The sequence below is a fragment of the Rhagoletis zephyria genome, unplaced genomic scaffold (assembly GCF_001687245.7).
Source record: "Rhagoletis zephyria isolate East Lansing unplaced genomic scaffold, Rhagoletis_zephyria_1.1 Rzeph_scaffold_01189, whole genome shotgun sequence".
Taxonomy (NCBI): Eukaryota; Metazoa; Arthropoda; class Insecta; order Diptera; family Tephritidae; genus Rhagoletis; species Rhagoletis zephyria.
The window spans coordinates 76,869-94,505 of NW_016158273.1; the positions used below are offsets into that span (position 1 = coordinate 76,869).

Here is a 17,637-nt window from a genome sequence, read left to right on the forward strand (position 1 = left end):
GAAAAGTCGGTCTGAACAGCTATTAAAACACCCTCGCCTTTTCTATCTAAGCGATCATTTCTAAATATTTCATACTTACTACACAATATTTCACTATTAACACACTCGGTTTTAGCCAAGTTTCAGTAAACACCAAAATTTCATAATTTAAATCAAAAGACTTTAAGTACAGCTCGGTTAATTTTGTGTTTAGATCTGTAACATTTTGGTAATAAATATTGAAGAAAAAGTTACTTATAAGTTTTTTTATCCTGAGGAGAGAAGTTGAACAGTATTTTCATTCCGAGCTCGAGGTTTAAACTCAAACTCTCGAACTAAAGCACCATTGGGCCAGAATGAACCATCAACAATGTTTTGAAAATGGTCGGCGGAAATATCAATTTTGAAGGAAGATATGCTTCTTTCGTATGAAAAATTAAATTTTCTAATAGCTATGTGCCGGGGATTAAGCTTTGATGTTATATAAGACTTAACATCTTCTACCGAAGTTTCACTAGAAAAGCGCGAAACAAACACAGATTTATTCGCAGGAACCTCTTTCGGTAACGGAGAAGGTCCACTTTGAGATGTAGGTTCAGACACAGCTGTCGTTTTTGCCGCAGACCTTGTAGTGACACCTCAGGAAGATGCAGCTTGAGATAACTCAACACACGGAGAATTAAAACTTATTAATTCCTTATTTAAGCCGGGAGTAGGCAAAGAATCAATTGGCGGAATGTCAATGTCTGAAGCAATGGGATTAGGAACAACGCTGTCTCCTCCATGCTTCCGCTTTTTTGAAGCTTGTTTAAGCTTGGGTGATGGAGAGGATGAAGACTCAATGCACTTAAAGTCTTTAAATGCATCTTCATATCGCTTAAACTTTTCGTTTAGAAGTTTTAACTCCTTACCCAACTCCTAAACATTTTACAAAGCTCAACTTCGGTTGATCTGCACTTGGGGCAATACCAACGAACACCTTTGTTATCGGCCACCCTACCATTGAAACCAGCACATTTTACGTGATCTAAGTCATCACACAACCAACACGCAACGCAACGCTCTAAGTCGTTTTAACTGTTACATTTTGCAAAACAGCAGGATGAATACATTGCAGCGCGTAGTAGTAACAATTTTTATGTACAAGAAAAACTCACAGTGTACGCTTTTAGTACGATAGTAGCAAAGATGAGCGTTTGAGAGACACAGAAGTCTAGGTATTGTAAGTTCAATGGTTAGAAACCGTGCTGAACTTAACAGTTTTAAAGTCATGAGCTAAAACGCTTAAAAGCATAAAAGCAAGCCAAAATCAGCTGTTGCAGGAAAATTATTTGATCGATGATAAGCAAAATGTATGACAAATCGCGGAAGATGGGAAAATTCACTCTCATGCAAAACAATAATAATGCAAATAGGCAAATATGCACAAGGAATGACAAGAATTTTAATTTTTAATCCACGCATTTTATGTCTAAAACCCAACAATTTATTGGAGCTTGGCTTCAAATAGCCTTTTCCAGTATAAATTACACAAATTAAAACTGCTTAGCACTTAGATAAACAAAGTAACTTTAGAAATTCTTTCAAACGAAAGTTTAAGCGACCACACAGTACGAACGTTGCCACGTTGGATCTAGTTTTTTCACCTTTCCGAAAACTACCGCTACATGGTAAGCAGGGCTGGTTTTACCCCTATTTCATACATCTTCGATAAAACATTCAGTTATACATAATGAGATAAACTTATATGTTATATGTGGCGGTATCACGCCCGGGTTCCAAAATTCCATAATAATTTTACTTATTTTCAAGGGATTATTGTTAGTAACAATTTTGAGTAAATTAGCGGTCTAAATTTCGAAATATCGAAGTTTCAAGCACATCTGAAATTTACTATTATATGAAAAGTGGGGCTAATTTTGGTCCGACTTCAATAATTTTCAAAATTTTGTTTTTATGTGCCAAGCACAATAATCATACCGAGTTTGGTAGAAATTGATCGAATGGTTACCGAGATACACATATGAGGTCATAAGTGGGCGGAGCCAAGCACATTTTCCAAGATTTTATCATGAACATATTTTGTGCTAAAGAATTATTGCAAACATCAATTTTGAATAAATCAGCTTCAGTATTTTCTGATTTAGCGAAGATTTCATATTTCTCTATTTCTCGTTATATGCGATGTAGGCGTGGTTAATGTCCGATTTTGAAATTTTTTCAGACGTTGCTGTACCAAGCGATTACCAAGGNAAGATTTTATCATGAACATATTTTGTGCTAAAGAATTATTGCAAACATCAATTTTGAATAAATCAGCTTCAGTATTTTCTGATTTAGCGAAGATTTCATATTTCTCTATTTCTCGTTATATGCGATGTAGGCGTGGTTAATGTCCGATTTTGAAATTTTTTCAGACGTTGCTGTACCAAGCGATAACCAAGGTATACACATGTAATCATAAGTGGGCGTGGCTATGCCCATTTTTCAAAAATTTACAATATTCTTATTTTCCGTTTAAAAATCATTGTAAATATCACTTTTGAGTGAATGAGCTTCAGTAGTTACTAAAATATCGCAGTTTGCGCATTTCTGAAAACTACCATTGCACGGGAGGTAGGCGTGATTATTGTCTGATTTTGCCCATTATCAATACCAAATCTCGTTAAGGTATCTCAGTTTTAACCGAATTCCAAAAAAGGAGGAGGTTATCAGTTCGTCCGAATATTTTTTTTTTTATGTATGTTACCGCATAACTTTGGACCACATCAACCGATTTCTTTTTGCATCGGAAAGGTAGTGTCTCAGAGGTTGTCCCATACTAATCTGGTTAAGATCCGATCAATGGATCATGAGATATATATATATATATTTTTTTTTTTTATGTGAGAACGGTCGGACAGACAGAGGGACCAATTATGTATGCACTTGTTTGGCTGTTACAAACAACCGTTATGTGAACAAATTTATAGTACCCTTGTGCACAAGTGCGCTCGGGTGTAAATATATAACTGCATTTGTGTAAGGCCATCTCAAGTGGGTCACAAATTTACCGACCCTCGAATTTTCAGGTGATTTTTCGCTCGAATGAAGTGCTACTCACCTGAAATACACTCCGTAAATTTCATTGAAACATTTTCAAATTTAGACTTTTATGAGCATTAGAATATTTTTACAATGGTACGCAATTTATTTTTTTCCCTGAAAATTCAAATTGGAATGCGATGTTTTTTTAAACATAGGGCATACAACTCTACTAAAATTAATTTTTTTCGTCTTGAAAATTTTAAAATTAATGTAAATGAAATTATTTTGTTAACAAATTAAAATTTAAACAACTTCTACGCCTGGGAGAAAAATTATAATACCAGCATATCACGCCGAAAGTATTCAAGCATTCACTCCGAAAAACAACATGTGAACGGATAGGAGTAGTTTCTTTATAACTTTAGTTTGAGCTTACACACTCCGTATTGTACAAATGGTATAGAATTCTCGAAAATCGATATTTTTCGATCGGAAAACTCTGTTTTTCTTCAGGATATTTCCAATAATAATACCAAATTATTTATTTAACCATTTAGCATTAATAAATGGTTAAATATAAAATTGGGTATCGTTATTGGAAGAAAAGCAGAGTTTTCCGATCGAAAAATATTGATTTTCGAGAATTCCATACCATTTCTACGAAAAGTGGGTTTTCCGCTTTTAGCAACCTCCATATATTTTTTTATTTCGAAATAAAAAATTTGGAGTTAATTTTTTTCGATATAGAACAATCCTAGGGGGTGAGAGCATTAAAATTCCGACTTTACTTATTTTGGTTTACCCTAATGTACGTACATACTCATGTATATGATGTGTCCTTTCCAAGGAATTACACTTGCGATCAGCTAATTAAGACAGCAACGATTTGATAAATTTTGGCTACTTTTCTTTTGTTGATTTAATGTTTATTATTTTTTCATAAATGTCTAGTTCATTATATGTATGTCACATAACAAATACCATATATCGATGGCTTAGTGGAAGATCGACCTATCTCGGCAGCCAGTTCGAAAACGCTCTATCTCAAAAAAATTTTCAAGAACGCCCTATTTCAGAATTTAATTGAAAAACACCGTATCTCAAAATTCGGTTCAAAAACGCCCTATTTCACTTCAAAATGTATTGAAAATCAAAAAAATTTTCAAGAACGCCCTATGGCAGCTGAGATAGGGCGTTTTTGAAACGAGTTCTGAAATAGGGCGTTCTTGAAAAGTTTTTTGAGATAGAGCGTTTTCGAACTGGCTGCCGAGATAGGTCGATCTTCCACCCCGCCATCGATATGTAAATCCACATTTCAAACTTTTTCCAGAAGTTATAAAAAATCTGCAAACTTTAATCTAAATTTTCAACTTTCTAATTAGATTTTTCAGTTTTTTGAGTATGCAGCTTTATAGCCCAATAAATTCTAGTATAATAAATTGCAAGTTTGGAGTTGCTAAAAAATCGCGTTGGGTTTTGGCAACTTTTTCGAAAATTTTTTCGTATGAAAAAAGGCGCAATACAATTAGAAAAAATATATATATTAAGAACACTGATATACAGCAGAAATGTTCTATGGATGCCACTATCCAATTCCTATGTAGAATTGCTGGGTGATTCCGAAAATCGAGCTAATTTTTTTTTCTATGGATATGTTTTCTAGATGTTTTCAAATTACCGTTATTCTTAAGGCAATAATTGGTCCCTTTTAATCACGTATATCTTACGAACCAATTTAAAAATCTTAATATAAAATACGGCAAATGAAAGCTAAAAAAGCAAAGGCGCATCTTCATTTGACCACCCATTATTTCTTATTTATACGTGATTAAAAGGAACCAATTTTTGCTTTAAGCTGAATAACAGTAAATTGCAAATATCTCGAAAACGTATCCAGAGAAAAAAAATGTATCCGATTTTCGGAATCACCGAGCAATTCTACATAGAAATTGGATAGTGGCGTCTGGAGAACAAAAACCAAACTAAAACTTGTGATCCAGTGGAATCAACGCAATTTTCTAACGTCTTGAAATTTGCACTTTAACTACTCAAATTTTATGGGCTATAAAACTGCATATCGTTGATGTTTTTGCAAAACCGCCATCGACCAGTTTCAAAACCGCCTAAATCGCCATTGTGATAAAAATGAGTTTTGGTAACCCTGAACTTCATGCATCGAGATTTATGCATAAAAATCGTCAAATCGTTTTTCAAACAGATGTGTAAAATAATAGCTAAAAAATACCGCATATCAAGGTAATGCGTTTAATGAAAACCCATTTTTTCGTTCTCCTGTAAAATTTGAGTGCCGTAAGAAAGGCGGTTTTGCAATTGGTCAATGGGCGCCTAATTAGAAGATCGCAACTGTATATGCACTTGAATTTAGTTAATAATTAATTAATTAGTGACGGTGACGCGATGTGTCGAAAACTTGCTCGATTTAACTGGGTTTTCAATTTGGGGGGTCAAATTTGCTAATAATAAATTTACACAACGTACATACAAAGTGTCCAGTATACTTTTATTTTTTAATTATAAACCTTCTTAATAAAATGGAAGTTGACCATTACATCTATCTATAGCGGTTTTCATATCTGAATACATGTCTAAGATTTTATAATTTATTAAAGATAATGTTCTCACCTGGTTTAATATTAATGCCACAGTCAATAACAACAGCTCCTGGTTTGATCCAACTTCCCTTGACTAATTCAGGTACACCTATGGCAACAACAAGAATGTCCGCAGAACGACACTAGAAAAAAATTCTCCTTAAAGCATATGTACACCAAGCTTCGTCAGTCAAACAAGTTTCACTCAGTAAAATTCGTAACTGCTATATATGTATGTATGTATGTAACAAGCTCATGCATATCACAATAAATGCTATGATAAAAACAATTTAGAAGTTTGAAAAAATCTAAATATTTTCGCTTTAACAATCCTTTAATGGCTGTGCTATCGACTCTCCTGTAGTAGATTCTTAAGAAAGGTAGGTACCGTTTTTTTGACTGAATGTAAATCCTCTTTTATTAACATTTTACTGTTGATTTTTTTGGCAAAATCGTTTTTTTTTTAAGTGTGGCCTCNTTTGACTGAATGTAAATCCTCTTTTATTAACATTTTACTGTTGATTTTTTTGGCAAAATCGTTTTTTTTTTTTAAGTGTGGCCTTTTTCCGGCCGCTAGAGTACTGTGACCCTTTAAGTTGTCAAGATGTTGCACCTGCGCTGATAAATATTTAAGTTTTTTCTCATAAATGGAAAATTAAGAGTGAAATGTGGAAATTTGTGGTTAGGTTGGAAGGAAAGTTGCAGGTTAGATTTCAATGTATTAGGTAAATTTTAGCTTCCACGGCTTCTTATCTATATTTTTATTAAATTATAAATAACATTGTCATGCTCTTTTTAGTTTTAAAGAAGTCGTTTTGAGAATTGCGAAACTTTATTTAATAAAATAAATATTTAATAACATTTTTTTACAAAAAAATATTTGATATTAAATTAATAAAATAAATCGACCAATAAATTTCTCTGACACAGGTAAATTTAACCAATTCAAGAATGCATTACGCAGGGGTCATACGATTTATACATTTGTACAGATTTTTAACTGACTTCCAAAAAAGGAGAAGGTTATCAGTTCGTCGGAATATTTTTTTTTTGTATATGAGAGTTGAAGTCGGTTTTTTTTTTTTGCTAAAAATTACTTGTTATATTTTGACAGTTACAGAGCGGGGTTGTTTGGAAATTTTTTAATTGAGCTGAACTCATTCTCGATAAGAATTTCTAGACAACACCACTCTGTGACGGCCAAAATGTACAAATTTTAACAAAAATCTGGAAACGAGCTTTCGCTTACTTTGTCAAATACTAGTACATAATGCAATAGTTTAGAAATTAGTGAGGAAACGATTATCACCAATGACATGCCTATGTTAAAATAATGTGTTCAGCGATCTAAAATGCAAGCGATGAGTACGAATTTCTCGACGAGCTAACTCACTATAGGTCAGAGAAGGTTTTGCTGGGTACATATAAGATAAGTTTTTGCAAGTATATACAGTGAAAGCTCTCATAAACGGACGCTCTAATAAACGGACATCTCCTATAAGCGGGCACAATCTTGGAAACTAACAAGTTTTGGTTTTTTTTCGTACAAAATGCTCTGCCATACACGGACTTTACGATAAACGGACGCGGACACTCAAACATATCTAGTAATGAAAAAAAATCTCTAACAAGCGGTCCATTTTGTTTTTCTTTTTCAGTCAAAAACGTACGTCCATATTATTTTTATTTTTAATACAGGATTATTTTATAACTTTGATATCAGGAGAGAAATTTTGTATTCCTAATTACGCATTGGATAGTTCAGCTCGAAAAAGCAGATAATCTGGTCATACATGAGTATGTCGTCAAACATTATCAGCCTGATCATGAATAATCGGTGAAAAATGTCACTGGCGAAAAATTTCGTTCAGCGAAATGGCATCCTTTATCATGAATGTGGAACAATCTCGGTTGAATGGCATTTCATACAGAAATTTCAAAGTTGGGATAAGAGCTGTCCAAGCCATTAAATACAATTTCAATTTTGAGCATACGTTTTTCGTTTTGAGTATTTCGTACATTTGTGAAAATTTAGGATTTTTATGAATATTACGTTCAAGGAATTTTAATTGCATTTGCATCTTATATGTATACATACGGACAGAAACGAATACCTCATAATGGAAAACGCGTAAAAAAAATGAAAGAAATGTTTTATGGAACTGGTTCAAAATTTTTTGTTTTTTATTCGCCCAATTTTTTTTGTGCGTTTACTTTCCTATTTAAATATTTAATTCTAAAAAACATCCAGCACTTATAAAAAAATTATTTAATGTTTTCTTCTAAATTTATATGAAGACTTAACTAACAATTACTTGATAGTTGTTTTAACTGCCCTTTAGTGAAAATTTTTTCAAGGGAGGCTTGTAAAGACAGCTTCGTTTAACTTGGAGGTAAGATCCGCTATAGTGGCTTCCATTGTCTTAATTTTTTTTTCATTAAGAAGATATATTTCCGTTTTGAAACTACATTGTATGGAATCATTGCTGAAGAAAAAATTTAAAAACATGTTGATAAACAAATTCATGTACACATAAATACATATGAGTAGTCCACTTGCAAAGTGCGTTATGCGAAATTTTTTCGATTTTTAGTTTTTGGTGGATTACGTACCAGTATTTAAAGTAGTTTCATGTCCACTAACAACACAGTGCAAAACTTTTTTATATTCTGAAAAAAATAGCACCAAATGTTAACTCTTCTTCGCTATCATACTTATTTATAATCTTTCAAAAGTATACATCTTCTGATGAACTTAGAAAACTGCTTTAAGTCGTATAGACTGTTAATATTATCTTATGTCATGTTATGTTATGTTACAATTTTATAAGGCTCTTATTTGTCCAAATTTTCAGGTAATAATAAAAAAGATTCAGTTTAAATGTTACTTGTTGTCGTAGTCGTTTTTTTCAAATTTATGGCGTTCTATTATAAAATCACAACCCGCTGTTTGCAAGTGGACTACTCATATGTATGTATGCAAATCAGTGTAAATCTAGGCCCTGACGTGCTTATGTGAACATAATTTTGTAGGGAACTATTTATGCAGGCTTACTCAGTTTGCGTCTGCGCATCAACAGATGATATCGTCACTTCTGAACTTTCGTGTGCTTTATGCATCTCAGGCACAGGAACCTCCCAGGGCATGGGAACTGCACCTTGGTATAAACGCATGCGCTTAAAAATATTTGCTTGCAATGGGCAGGTAATAAAATCATTCGCGTTGAATTGATTTTAATAGACACGGGTAGAATCTTCCAATTGAACGCCGAAACGATTCTCTCAGCGGTCTTCTAACTTCGCAACTAGGCGCATCACACCACTTTAACGTCTTAGCTCTTGTCACACATAGTGAAACGCTCATAGCTCCTGAGCCTTTTCATTTTTCTATATAGTATGTATATCTATAAATGGATGTGGTCGAAAAACAAAAAAAAATCACCCAATTCAAAATTTTTAATAAGAAATAGAAAATGCCAACTTGAAAAGGGTTAAAACTTATTCATCACTTGACATTAAGCATGTTTTATCCAACCATCACAAGCAAATAGCTAAATCTTGGTCAAATAAAACGAAATTAGCTTATTTCCTATGTTAGCCTAATTTTGACAGTTGTTTGACTGCAAATAGTGTCAAAGTAAGTTTTTGCCTCTTTTTGATTGGCTGAAGGAGAAAATTTCTGATGATGAATGGCAGTGCCTCTTGTTCAATATATAAGCCAAGATAGCTTTTCATAAGCCAATATAATTATGTTGGGTAAGTCCTCCATACAAAATAAGCTAATAGCTTAAATTTCTGGACAAATAAAACACGGCTATTATAGTCGGTGTTCAAAAGAGAGAAATGTCAAAATCACTTCTACCTTATTTAATATGCCTTGGTTTTACCCATATATGTAATACTCCTATATTGGCAGTAAAAGCTAGTACCGTCCGAAAACACTGCAGTATAGATATACATATCAATAAACACGTACAAAAGAAAATAATTCTAAATAAACATGTACATACACAACACACACAAAAACGGCACTCACGTACACAATACATACACAAACACAGTACTAGACTCCCTGCAGGGAAAGCTACTAGTTGTGAACTAGAATTCTACCAGTTTGCGTTTAAGCCCAACTAGTTCACGTTCTATCCTTTTTCAATGTTAGCGACTGGTATTTTTAACACTGCGATGTCCTACGATAGGGATGCACAGCAGAGATGCACGCAGTCGACCTCAGTATATCCAGTAAAAAAACTGTGGTGAAGTCCTTTATGTGGATAAAGTTTCCAGAGATGAAATTTTAGGTAGCACACAATTTCTTACACGGATGGTTGCTTTTCAGCACTCATGAAATAAACTTAAGAAATATTTGAAAAAAAAGTTCATATAGTACATTAATCTTTGAAAGAAATACCATATAATGTATGTACTCTGGTTAATAATATCAAAAAATGTATTAGAACCACCGGTTAATGTTATATTTGATACAAATTAATATTGCTGCCCCGAACGCTCTGCGCCTTGCCACTGAATAATAGTTTACTTAAAATTACATCCCTGGTCCTTGTTCTTTCTGTATCGCATCGTGGTGAATTCACATTTCTCAGAAATTTGACAACAAAACAAAACAAAGCGAGTATTTTATTTGCTAATTTTTGCGATTTCTATTGTTTAATGTAAATTTATGTCTTTTTAGGATATGTCGAGCCAACAAAGAAGGCGCAGTTGGAAAATTGAGTAATTAGTAATGAAGTAGCAGGCATATTTGGAAAATTATGCCGATAAGCAGGATGGAATTTGGGAAAGTAAGTGCATGGTTGCAGCATATCTATGTATAAAAAGTATTTAATTAAATTGTTTATAGAAATGTTATAAATCGAGTGGCTCATTTACGATGTGCTCCAAACATTTGGCGAACTTTTTTTCGCCTTTTCAACGTGCTAAGTAACAAGTTAAGAGGACTGCCATCACGGCCGGTAAGAAACCGCAAGCAAAGGGCAGACAACCTTCCAGGAAGCTGCCTCCTGTCCCCGAGTCGAAGCTGCAGTTCAGCAAGAGCAGGTCAGCAAATTGCTACCCTGATCAAACGTAAACTAAAGCGCTCTGCTGTGATTGCACTCCGTAAACGTGAAAACTTGGTGCATGCTGAGAAATATCAAACAAGAAAACTCCGTGATGGACGCCGTGAGATGGAGGAGCGCTGTGTGGCAAAGAAATGCGGCCGATTCGACGGGCCTGAAAAATCCAAATTGGCTTTGTGATCCGCATCCGCGGTATCAACAAAGTTGCACAAAAAGAGCGTAGTTTTACAGTTCTGTCTTCGCCACATTAAAACGCTGTGTTCAACAAATTGAGCAAGGCAACCATTAATATGCTACGTATGCCGAACCCTATATGGGGTTATCCAAATCTTAAATCAGGTCGTGAATTGATGTACAAACGTGGAATGGTCAAGCGTGTCCTAATTTCTGCTTTGTGATCGAACGCAAATTTCGCGAAGCGCACGAAATTCAGTGCGTTGATTCACTTCACTTCAAGAAAGCCCCCAACTTCCTGTTGCTATTCAAGCTCAACACATCAACCCGAGGCTGGCGCAAGAAGGCTAATCACTACGTTGAGGTTGGTGATTTCGGTAGCCGTGAGGATAAGATCAACAAATTGCTGCACAAGATGGCTTAAAGAAATTGTTGTTTTGTATTTAAGGCGACAATATAATTTGGCACATCTTCAAAAGACGCCCAAGCAAAAAAAAACAAGAAAATTAAAAAATTCCTGAAGTTGCCTTTTCACGGGTCGATTTCTGTCGACTGGAAAATTTACTTAAGATATCGACTAGCCAAAACGCTTACATAAAGGCAGCTTAAATAACGTTCAAATTAATCATCCTCTTTGAGATAGGAAATACCAATAACCATTTCATAATTTCGAAAAGTATTCCATTTATATTTGTTCTTGCATTTTCCACACCACTTGTGAGGTATGCTTTTACGCGCGTTACCGATTTTTTTTTAATGTGCTCGGTTGCCCAGGAGGCCTATTTTCACCTTTACAACTCAACTTAAACAGAATTAAAACTAAAGCATGCAATATATAAAGAAAATTAAAAGTTGTCTTACATCTAGTAAACTTAAAAAATTGCACATTAAATTCATTTTTCATTATAAAATAAAATTAAGTATCACAATTCCGTTGAAGTGTATACATATGTACATATTTACAATATGTGGTCTGTTTGCACCCACAGTAAGTTCCCATGAAGCCTAGCCTAAATTCAGAACTGAAATAAAAAAACGAGCAAATGGGGTCGGAAACTACTAGCCCTAAAAGCATAATGTGGAAAATGTTTTAAGAGCTGCGAAATTGTATTGCAATAATAAAAATAACAGTGCATAAATTGGAAAAATGGCTTTTGTTTTGCTTTATAATTTTTGGGAATATTGGTTCAGATGGAATTTTTTTATTTGTTTGGTTTTTCAGCTCGATAATGATGCACCCAGGGTTGCATTTACTTTCTATGAAAATATTTCATGAAGCGTTCCAAAATTAGCTCCGAGCAACTAAAAGTTGGTTAAGCTTAAATGAAATAGTTTTTTATTAAATATTTATTCCTGGTATTTAGTAAAAATCATTCATCTCAATACTAATAAATGAAATGAAAGTAAATAAAAATCTACGAATACATTTCATGAATATTTTGTCATAGGGCCATTATTAAATACGGACATAACTTTGTCGGGCGTTGGTGCTGACGTATATAGAATTAATGAGTTAGAGAGAGATAAATATACAAGCTCAAGCGCTAATTTAGGTATACTTGTATACCTGTTACTCGTCTGGCATATACTCCAACTGCGAAAATAATGACAATTATAATCTATTTAGATGCATATTTTAGGAAAATATTATATCGTCGCCTGGATAAAAGATTGTCACAAGTTACTTTCGGTAACTCACAATTGAAGTTTGGAATGCAATTTCTCAGGAACTAGACTACAGATTTTCTCCAAAGTGTCGGAGAATGCTATGTACTAGTTCATGAAATTCTTAAATTGTTTTATTTTTTTAGTTTAGTGTCAACCATTTATGAGTTTAATAAATTTTTGTCGAATACGATATTTGTAAAAAAATTTGCAGTCAGTTTCAATGATATACTCCAAAATGTGATAACAATTTTTATAAATTAACGATACTTTTTACTAATCAGCCTAATCGTGAGTTTCGCCCGAACCAAATTTCGCCAACAGTTTTTTCATCCACCTGTAGTGAATACACGCAAACGAAAAGTAAAAAGTGACCCGGTTCTAGAAAATGAAACTCAACGCCAAGTTTTTATTATCATGTTTAATAACTTTTTTGATTCAGTAAAAAGTGTATATACATATCCATTTCTTCACATTTTTATTAATAAATTAATTTCAATACATTTATAACAACGCAAAACATATTTAATTTACCTATTCCTCACATTTTATTCAATAAATGGATTGTACTCGACTGGCCAGTGTCATCAGGCCGAAAAATTTCACGCCAAGTTTATTATGTAATATTTTGATCAGTAAGTGATATACATTCTTCATTTAAAAAAATCTCATTAAACGAAAATTTATTTAATTTATTTCAATAGATTCCATCTATGTATTGATGTTATCATACATACATATGTACCTATGCATTCCGTGTGCTTAAATTAAAAAAGCATCACTAAATAACGCACCAAGCATTGAATTCCAATAATTTAGGCTTTCTGGTTTCCCAAAAGCACTAAATCTAGTGCAAAATGCACGACCTTGCTCAAACAGTGATGCAAGACCAAGTATTGAGCAAATGCGCTATGTATATATTTCTTTTAAAGCAAAAGTTCTAATTGGCGAGGGGATTGATTTTTGGTTCTTACATAGAACACTGATAAGATTCACAAACTTATCTTAGGACTTAATTAAAATAACCAACATTATTTGTAGACGAATATATTTGTGTTCGTATGAAATAGTAGCTTATGTCGAGAGGCTGGCTTTAGTAAAATGTACCATTTCCTATAATCTTTAAACCACAAGGAATTTTTTTATGAGTCTTTATACGAATATTGACTTGCTAGCATCGCAACTGCCTCTTTTACGTTTATTTTCCAAGAGTTCTTCAACGAATCGGCGCCAGTGAGTCTTTCGCAATCGTATGCTGCGAATGAACCATTCTAAATTCATACTAAAGCCAGTCTTCCGACATAAGCTACTATTCTATACGAACACAGATATGTATACTTCCTAATAGGCTTGTAAAATGCCCAACACCCAAATCCCTCGCATGAGTTATTATCGGTAAAAAATTGGGTACGTCAAATCTGGCATCGCTGCAGCAAGTACTTTGTCACGCCAGTGAAACAGTGTTGAAATTTTAAGTACAATTGTACTTTTTTCATTACAATTAATTTTAAAAAGTACAAAAGTACAATTTGCCGATTTTAAGTACAATTTCAACATCAAAAATACTTTTTGTACCAAACGCTCAAATCTCTTCTAGCACTTTGATTCCTACCCTGTCGGAAACACAAACAACCAAAAAGAAGTAAATGGATATACCTATATTTCATATTTGCTACAAAACGAAATTATGAATTGTAATTTTGAATGTAAACGTGATTGTGAACAGTAATATTAGTGATGTGCGTTATGGTGATTGCGATTTCTTATCAGCGGCGGGTGAAATATCCCTCATCGCTATTTATTTTGAAAAAATCTTTGGAAATGCAATTTACCTAATGGCAGTGATCGGACTTTAAAAAAATTATGTGTGGCAGAATCAGGAAAAAAATGTGGGAGATTTCAAAAAAATGTGGTAGATCCTCTATTTGGATCAAACTTTGTACAAAAATGAAAAAAATTCTGCAAGGTTTCACCAAAATTGCAAACTTTTTAATTGAAGTTGCTAAAAATTGCGTTGAGTTTTGGCAATGTTTTTCCTTGACAGTGTAAAGCAGGTTCCGTTTATATTAAGATATTTTTCGGAAATATTTTAAAAGATTTCTGCAACCTTGCGGTGTGCTGCCAGCTTTTCTTTATATCACATAACAACAGCTAACTAGGATTTGCCGATTTTGACAATTCTCAAGTAAAATTAAGTCGTTTGGGGGTTAACCTCCCCCCCCTCTTAAAACAAAGAATAATATTTCACTAATATGGGTCTAGAAAAAAGGCTCTTTAGAAGAAAGTATGCGTAATAAAGTTTGAAAACATGAATTTTTAAAATCATATATTCAATTTTTCGCTTTATTTATAAAACATTTTGATAATTTTAAACACATTAAATTTTTCTTTTTACTTATAAATCAATGAAACGAAGAATTTTCAAATTTTTCGTGGTTTTTTTTGAAAAATCTTCTAGAACTTCGTCAACTGAACAATTTATATCTTTGTGAATATTTATAGATGCTAGACCGTTGAGCCTTTCTTGACATGTTGTATTTCTCAAGTAGGTTTTAATTCTTTTCAGACATGAAAAGCTTCGTTCAGGTGTGGCTATTGAAACGGGCAAAAGTGCCAATATACGTAAGATCTTAAAAATATTCCCAAAAGACGTTCTATTAGCTACTTGTAATGCTTCGAGAGCATTTCGAAAATGTTCGTGTCAAACTCGTTTTTTCCACATTTTTACCTCTAGAAGAAATTTTTGTTTCGAGCAGTCGATTACTTTTTCATAAAAAGCATACAATTCTTCAGTTTTTTTTTTGTTAAAATCATACTTTGGAAACAAAACACTAAAATTATTTAAAACTGATTTATGGTTTAGGAACCGGCTTTTAAAATGAGCAATATATGTATCAAGGAAGGGAATGTAAAAAGCAAGGCGATAGTATGCCTCGGCGTCTCCGGTTTTCACATTAAAGCGATTCTTTTGGCGACTGCTCTATCGCGGTACTTTGATTTCTGTACCTAGGTTGGTGCATACTTCTTCTACGTGTTCGAAAAGCAAACGAAAGTTTTTTTCTACATCTTGTCGCATTTCTTCAAATTCCTTTGAAGTGTCGTCGGCTAAGCTCATTGCTTCTGCAAGATCTTCATCAGGTACTCGTAATTGCCGGCTACCAAAGCAACAACAATTTATAAAAAAGCAAATGCTTGGCTGTTGTCGCAGTGCTAACAGTTTTTCAAACCCTGATAATTTCTATAGATATTCGCACGATACAAATAATTTTTACGGTATTTTCCCCGTGACAAATAAAATGTTTTTGACAATTGGAAGAAATACAACTTCGAAAGTATTTTTAAAACGATTTTTCATTTTGCTACGTTTGAGCCGTTGCCGAGAAACTTATGGATACATATCAGGGTTGTTGCGAATATTCCCATTCGCATTCGCAGCCGCAGAGTTTCCGCATTAATTTTAACATTCGCATTCGCATTCGCAATAATCAATGCGGATCTTTTGCGAATGCGAATATTGAAGGGACCGAAAGTAACAGTTATTTTAGTTACGAGTTAAACTTTGCCAAATATTTTTTATTCCCAACTAAAAGTCCTTTCCGGACAATAAACAAACCGCTTATCCAAATTAAACAAGTTTGCTATCAAATGAAAGAGGACTTAAATAGCTTTAAACCTGAAATGTCTAAACAAGCAAAGTCACCTATTGAAAAATATTGCAATGCAATGACAAAACGTATATCTGGCCAGTCACAGAAGAAAGGATCAAAAAAGAATTACAAAAACTAAAATCGAAAAACGCTGTTGACGTTACTGGTTCTCCACATTCAGAAACAACCAAAAGAATGAGAATGAGGAATTCTTTGGAAAACAACGGTGTTTAAACAACGATCTTGCCATGATACTAGATTATGAAGATGAAAGTCAGGAGGATACATACGACATTTGCAGACCGATGCAATTCCCAAAAAATAATTATTGCACCACAATAAAAAAAAAATTTTAAAAATATAACTGAAAGTCCTCTCGACTGGTGCAGCGTCAATCGAAAAGAATTTACAATTTTGTCAAGTTTCAAGTTTTTCGCAGCGAGCGAGTAGTTATTTAGTGGCGCTGGTTTGATTTACGACCCTTTAAAAACTTTTTATTGAATACAATGTTCCAATTTTTAAATTCAAGTACTAAAAAAAAGTATTAAAAATTACTAACCTTTCCATTTTTTATTTAACTAAATCACCTAATTTACTCACCTAAGTTATCTCTTAACAAGTAAAAAGATCTAAGTTCGAGCGGAGCCGAACACTAAATACCCGGCGCAAGTATTCAATATAGTTTTTTCTCTTTCCTAAAACTACCGATACATGGTAAGCAGTCGTGGTTTTACGTCTATTTCAAACATCTTCGATAGAACGTTTAGTTAGACATAATGAGATAAACTTATATAGATATATGTGGGCAGCATCACGCCCCATTTTCCAAAATTCCACAATAATGTTACTTCTTTTCAAGGGGTTGTTGTTAGTATCAATTTTGGGTAAAATTAGCGTTATAAAAAGGTGGTCGTAATTTTAGTCAGATTTCAATGACTTTCAATGTTTTGCCTTTATGGGGCAACCACAATAATCATACCGAGTTTGGTACACATTGATCGAACGGTTACCGAGATACACATATGTGGTCTTCAGTGGGCAGGGTCACGCCCATTTTCCAACGTTTTATTATAAGCGTACTTATTGCTAAAGAATTATTGCATACCTCAATCTTGAATAAATCAGCTTCAGTATTTACTGATTTATCGAAGCTTTCGTATTTCTCTAAATTACCGTTATGTGGGATGTGGGCGTGGTTATTATCCGATTTTTTTAATTTGCAGCCGTTTGGTATGTTTTGTGAAGGCCAACAACTGTGCCAAGTTTGGGAGAAATTGGTGGAGCGGTTCCCAAGATATACAAATGTAATCATAAGTTGGCGTGCCTACGCCCATTTTTCAAAAATTTATAATATTCTTATTCTTCGTTTAAAAATGATTGTAAATATCGCAGTTTTCGTATTTCTGAAAACTACCCTTATATGGGAGGTAGGCGTGGTTACCGTCCGATTTTGCC

The 17,637-nt window shown here is 33.7% G+C and overlaps 1 protein-coding gene and 1 long non-coding RNA gene across 6 annotated transcripts in view; one reads left to right on the forward strand and one right to left on the reverse strand.

Annotated features, from left to right (window-relative positions):
- The window catches only part of LOC108363102 (uncharacterized), an 18,343-nt gene extending 7,602 nt beyond the window's left edge, over nucleotides 1-10,741 (forward strand). The window contains exons 2-4 of one of the 2 annotated variants that reach the window (XR_001847561.1): nucleotides 567-568; nucleotides 10,312-10,420; nucleotides 10,480-10,741. This is a non-coding gene — a long non-coding RNA (uncharacterized LOC108363102). Of the gene's footprint in view, nucleotides 1-566; nucleotides 569-10,210; nucleotides 10,252-10,311; nucleotides 10,421-10,479 lie in introns of those variants that run through there. The other variant, XR_001847560.1, reaches the window with a different exon arrangement.
- Nucleotides 1-17,637, reverse strand: part of pug (pug C-1-tetrahydrofolate synthase, cytoplasmic) — a 100,567-nt gene that overhangs the window by 73,441 nt on the left and 9,489 nt on the right. For all 4 annotated transcript variants that reach the window (XM_017616362.1, XM_017616359.1, XM_017616360.1 and 1 more), the window contains one exon: nucleotides 5,650-5,761. In XM_017616362.1, the coding sequence (XP_017471851.1) occupies nucleotides 5,650-5,761 (112 nt within the window). The remainder of the gene's footprint in view (nucleotides 1-5,649; nucleotides 5,762-17,637) is intronic.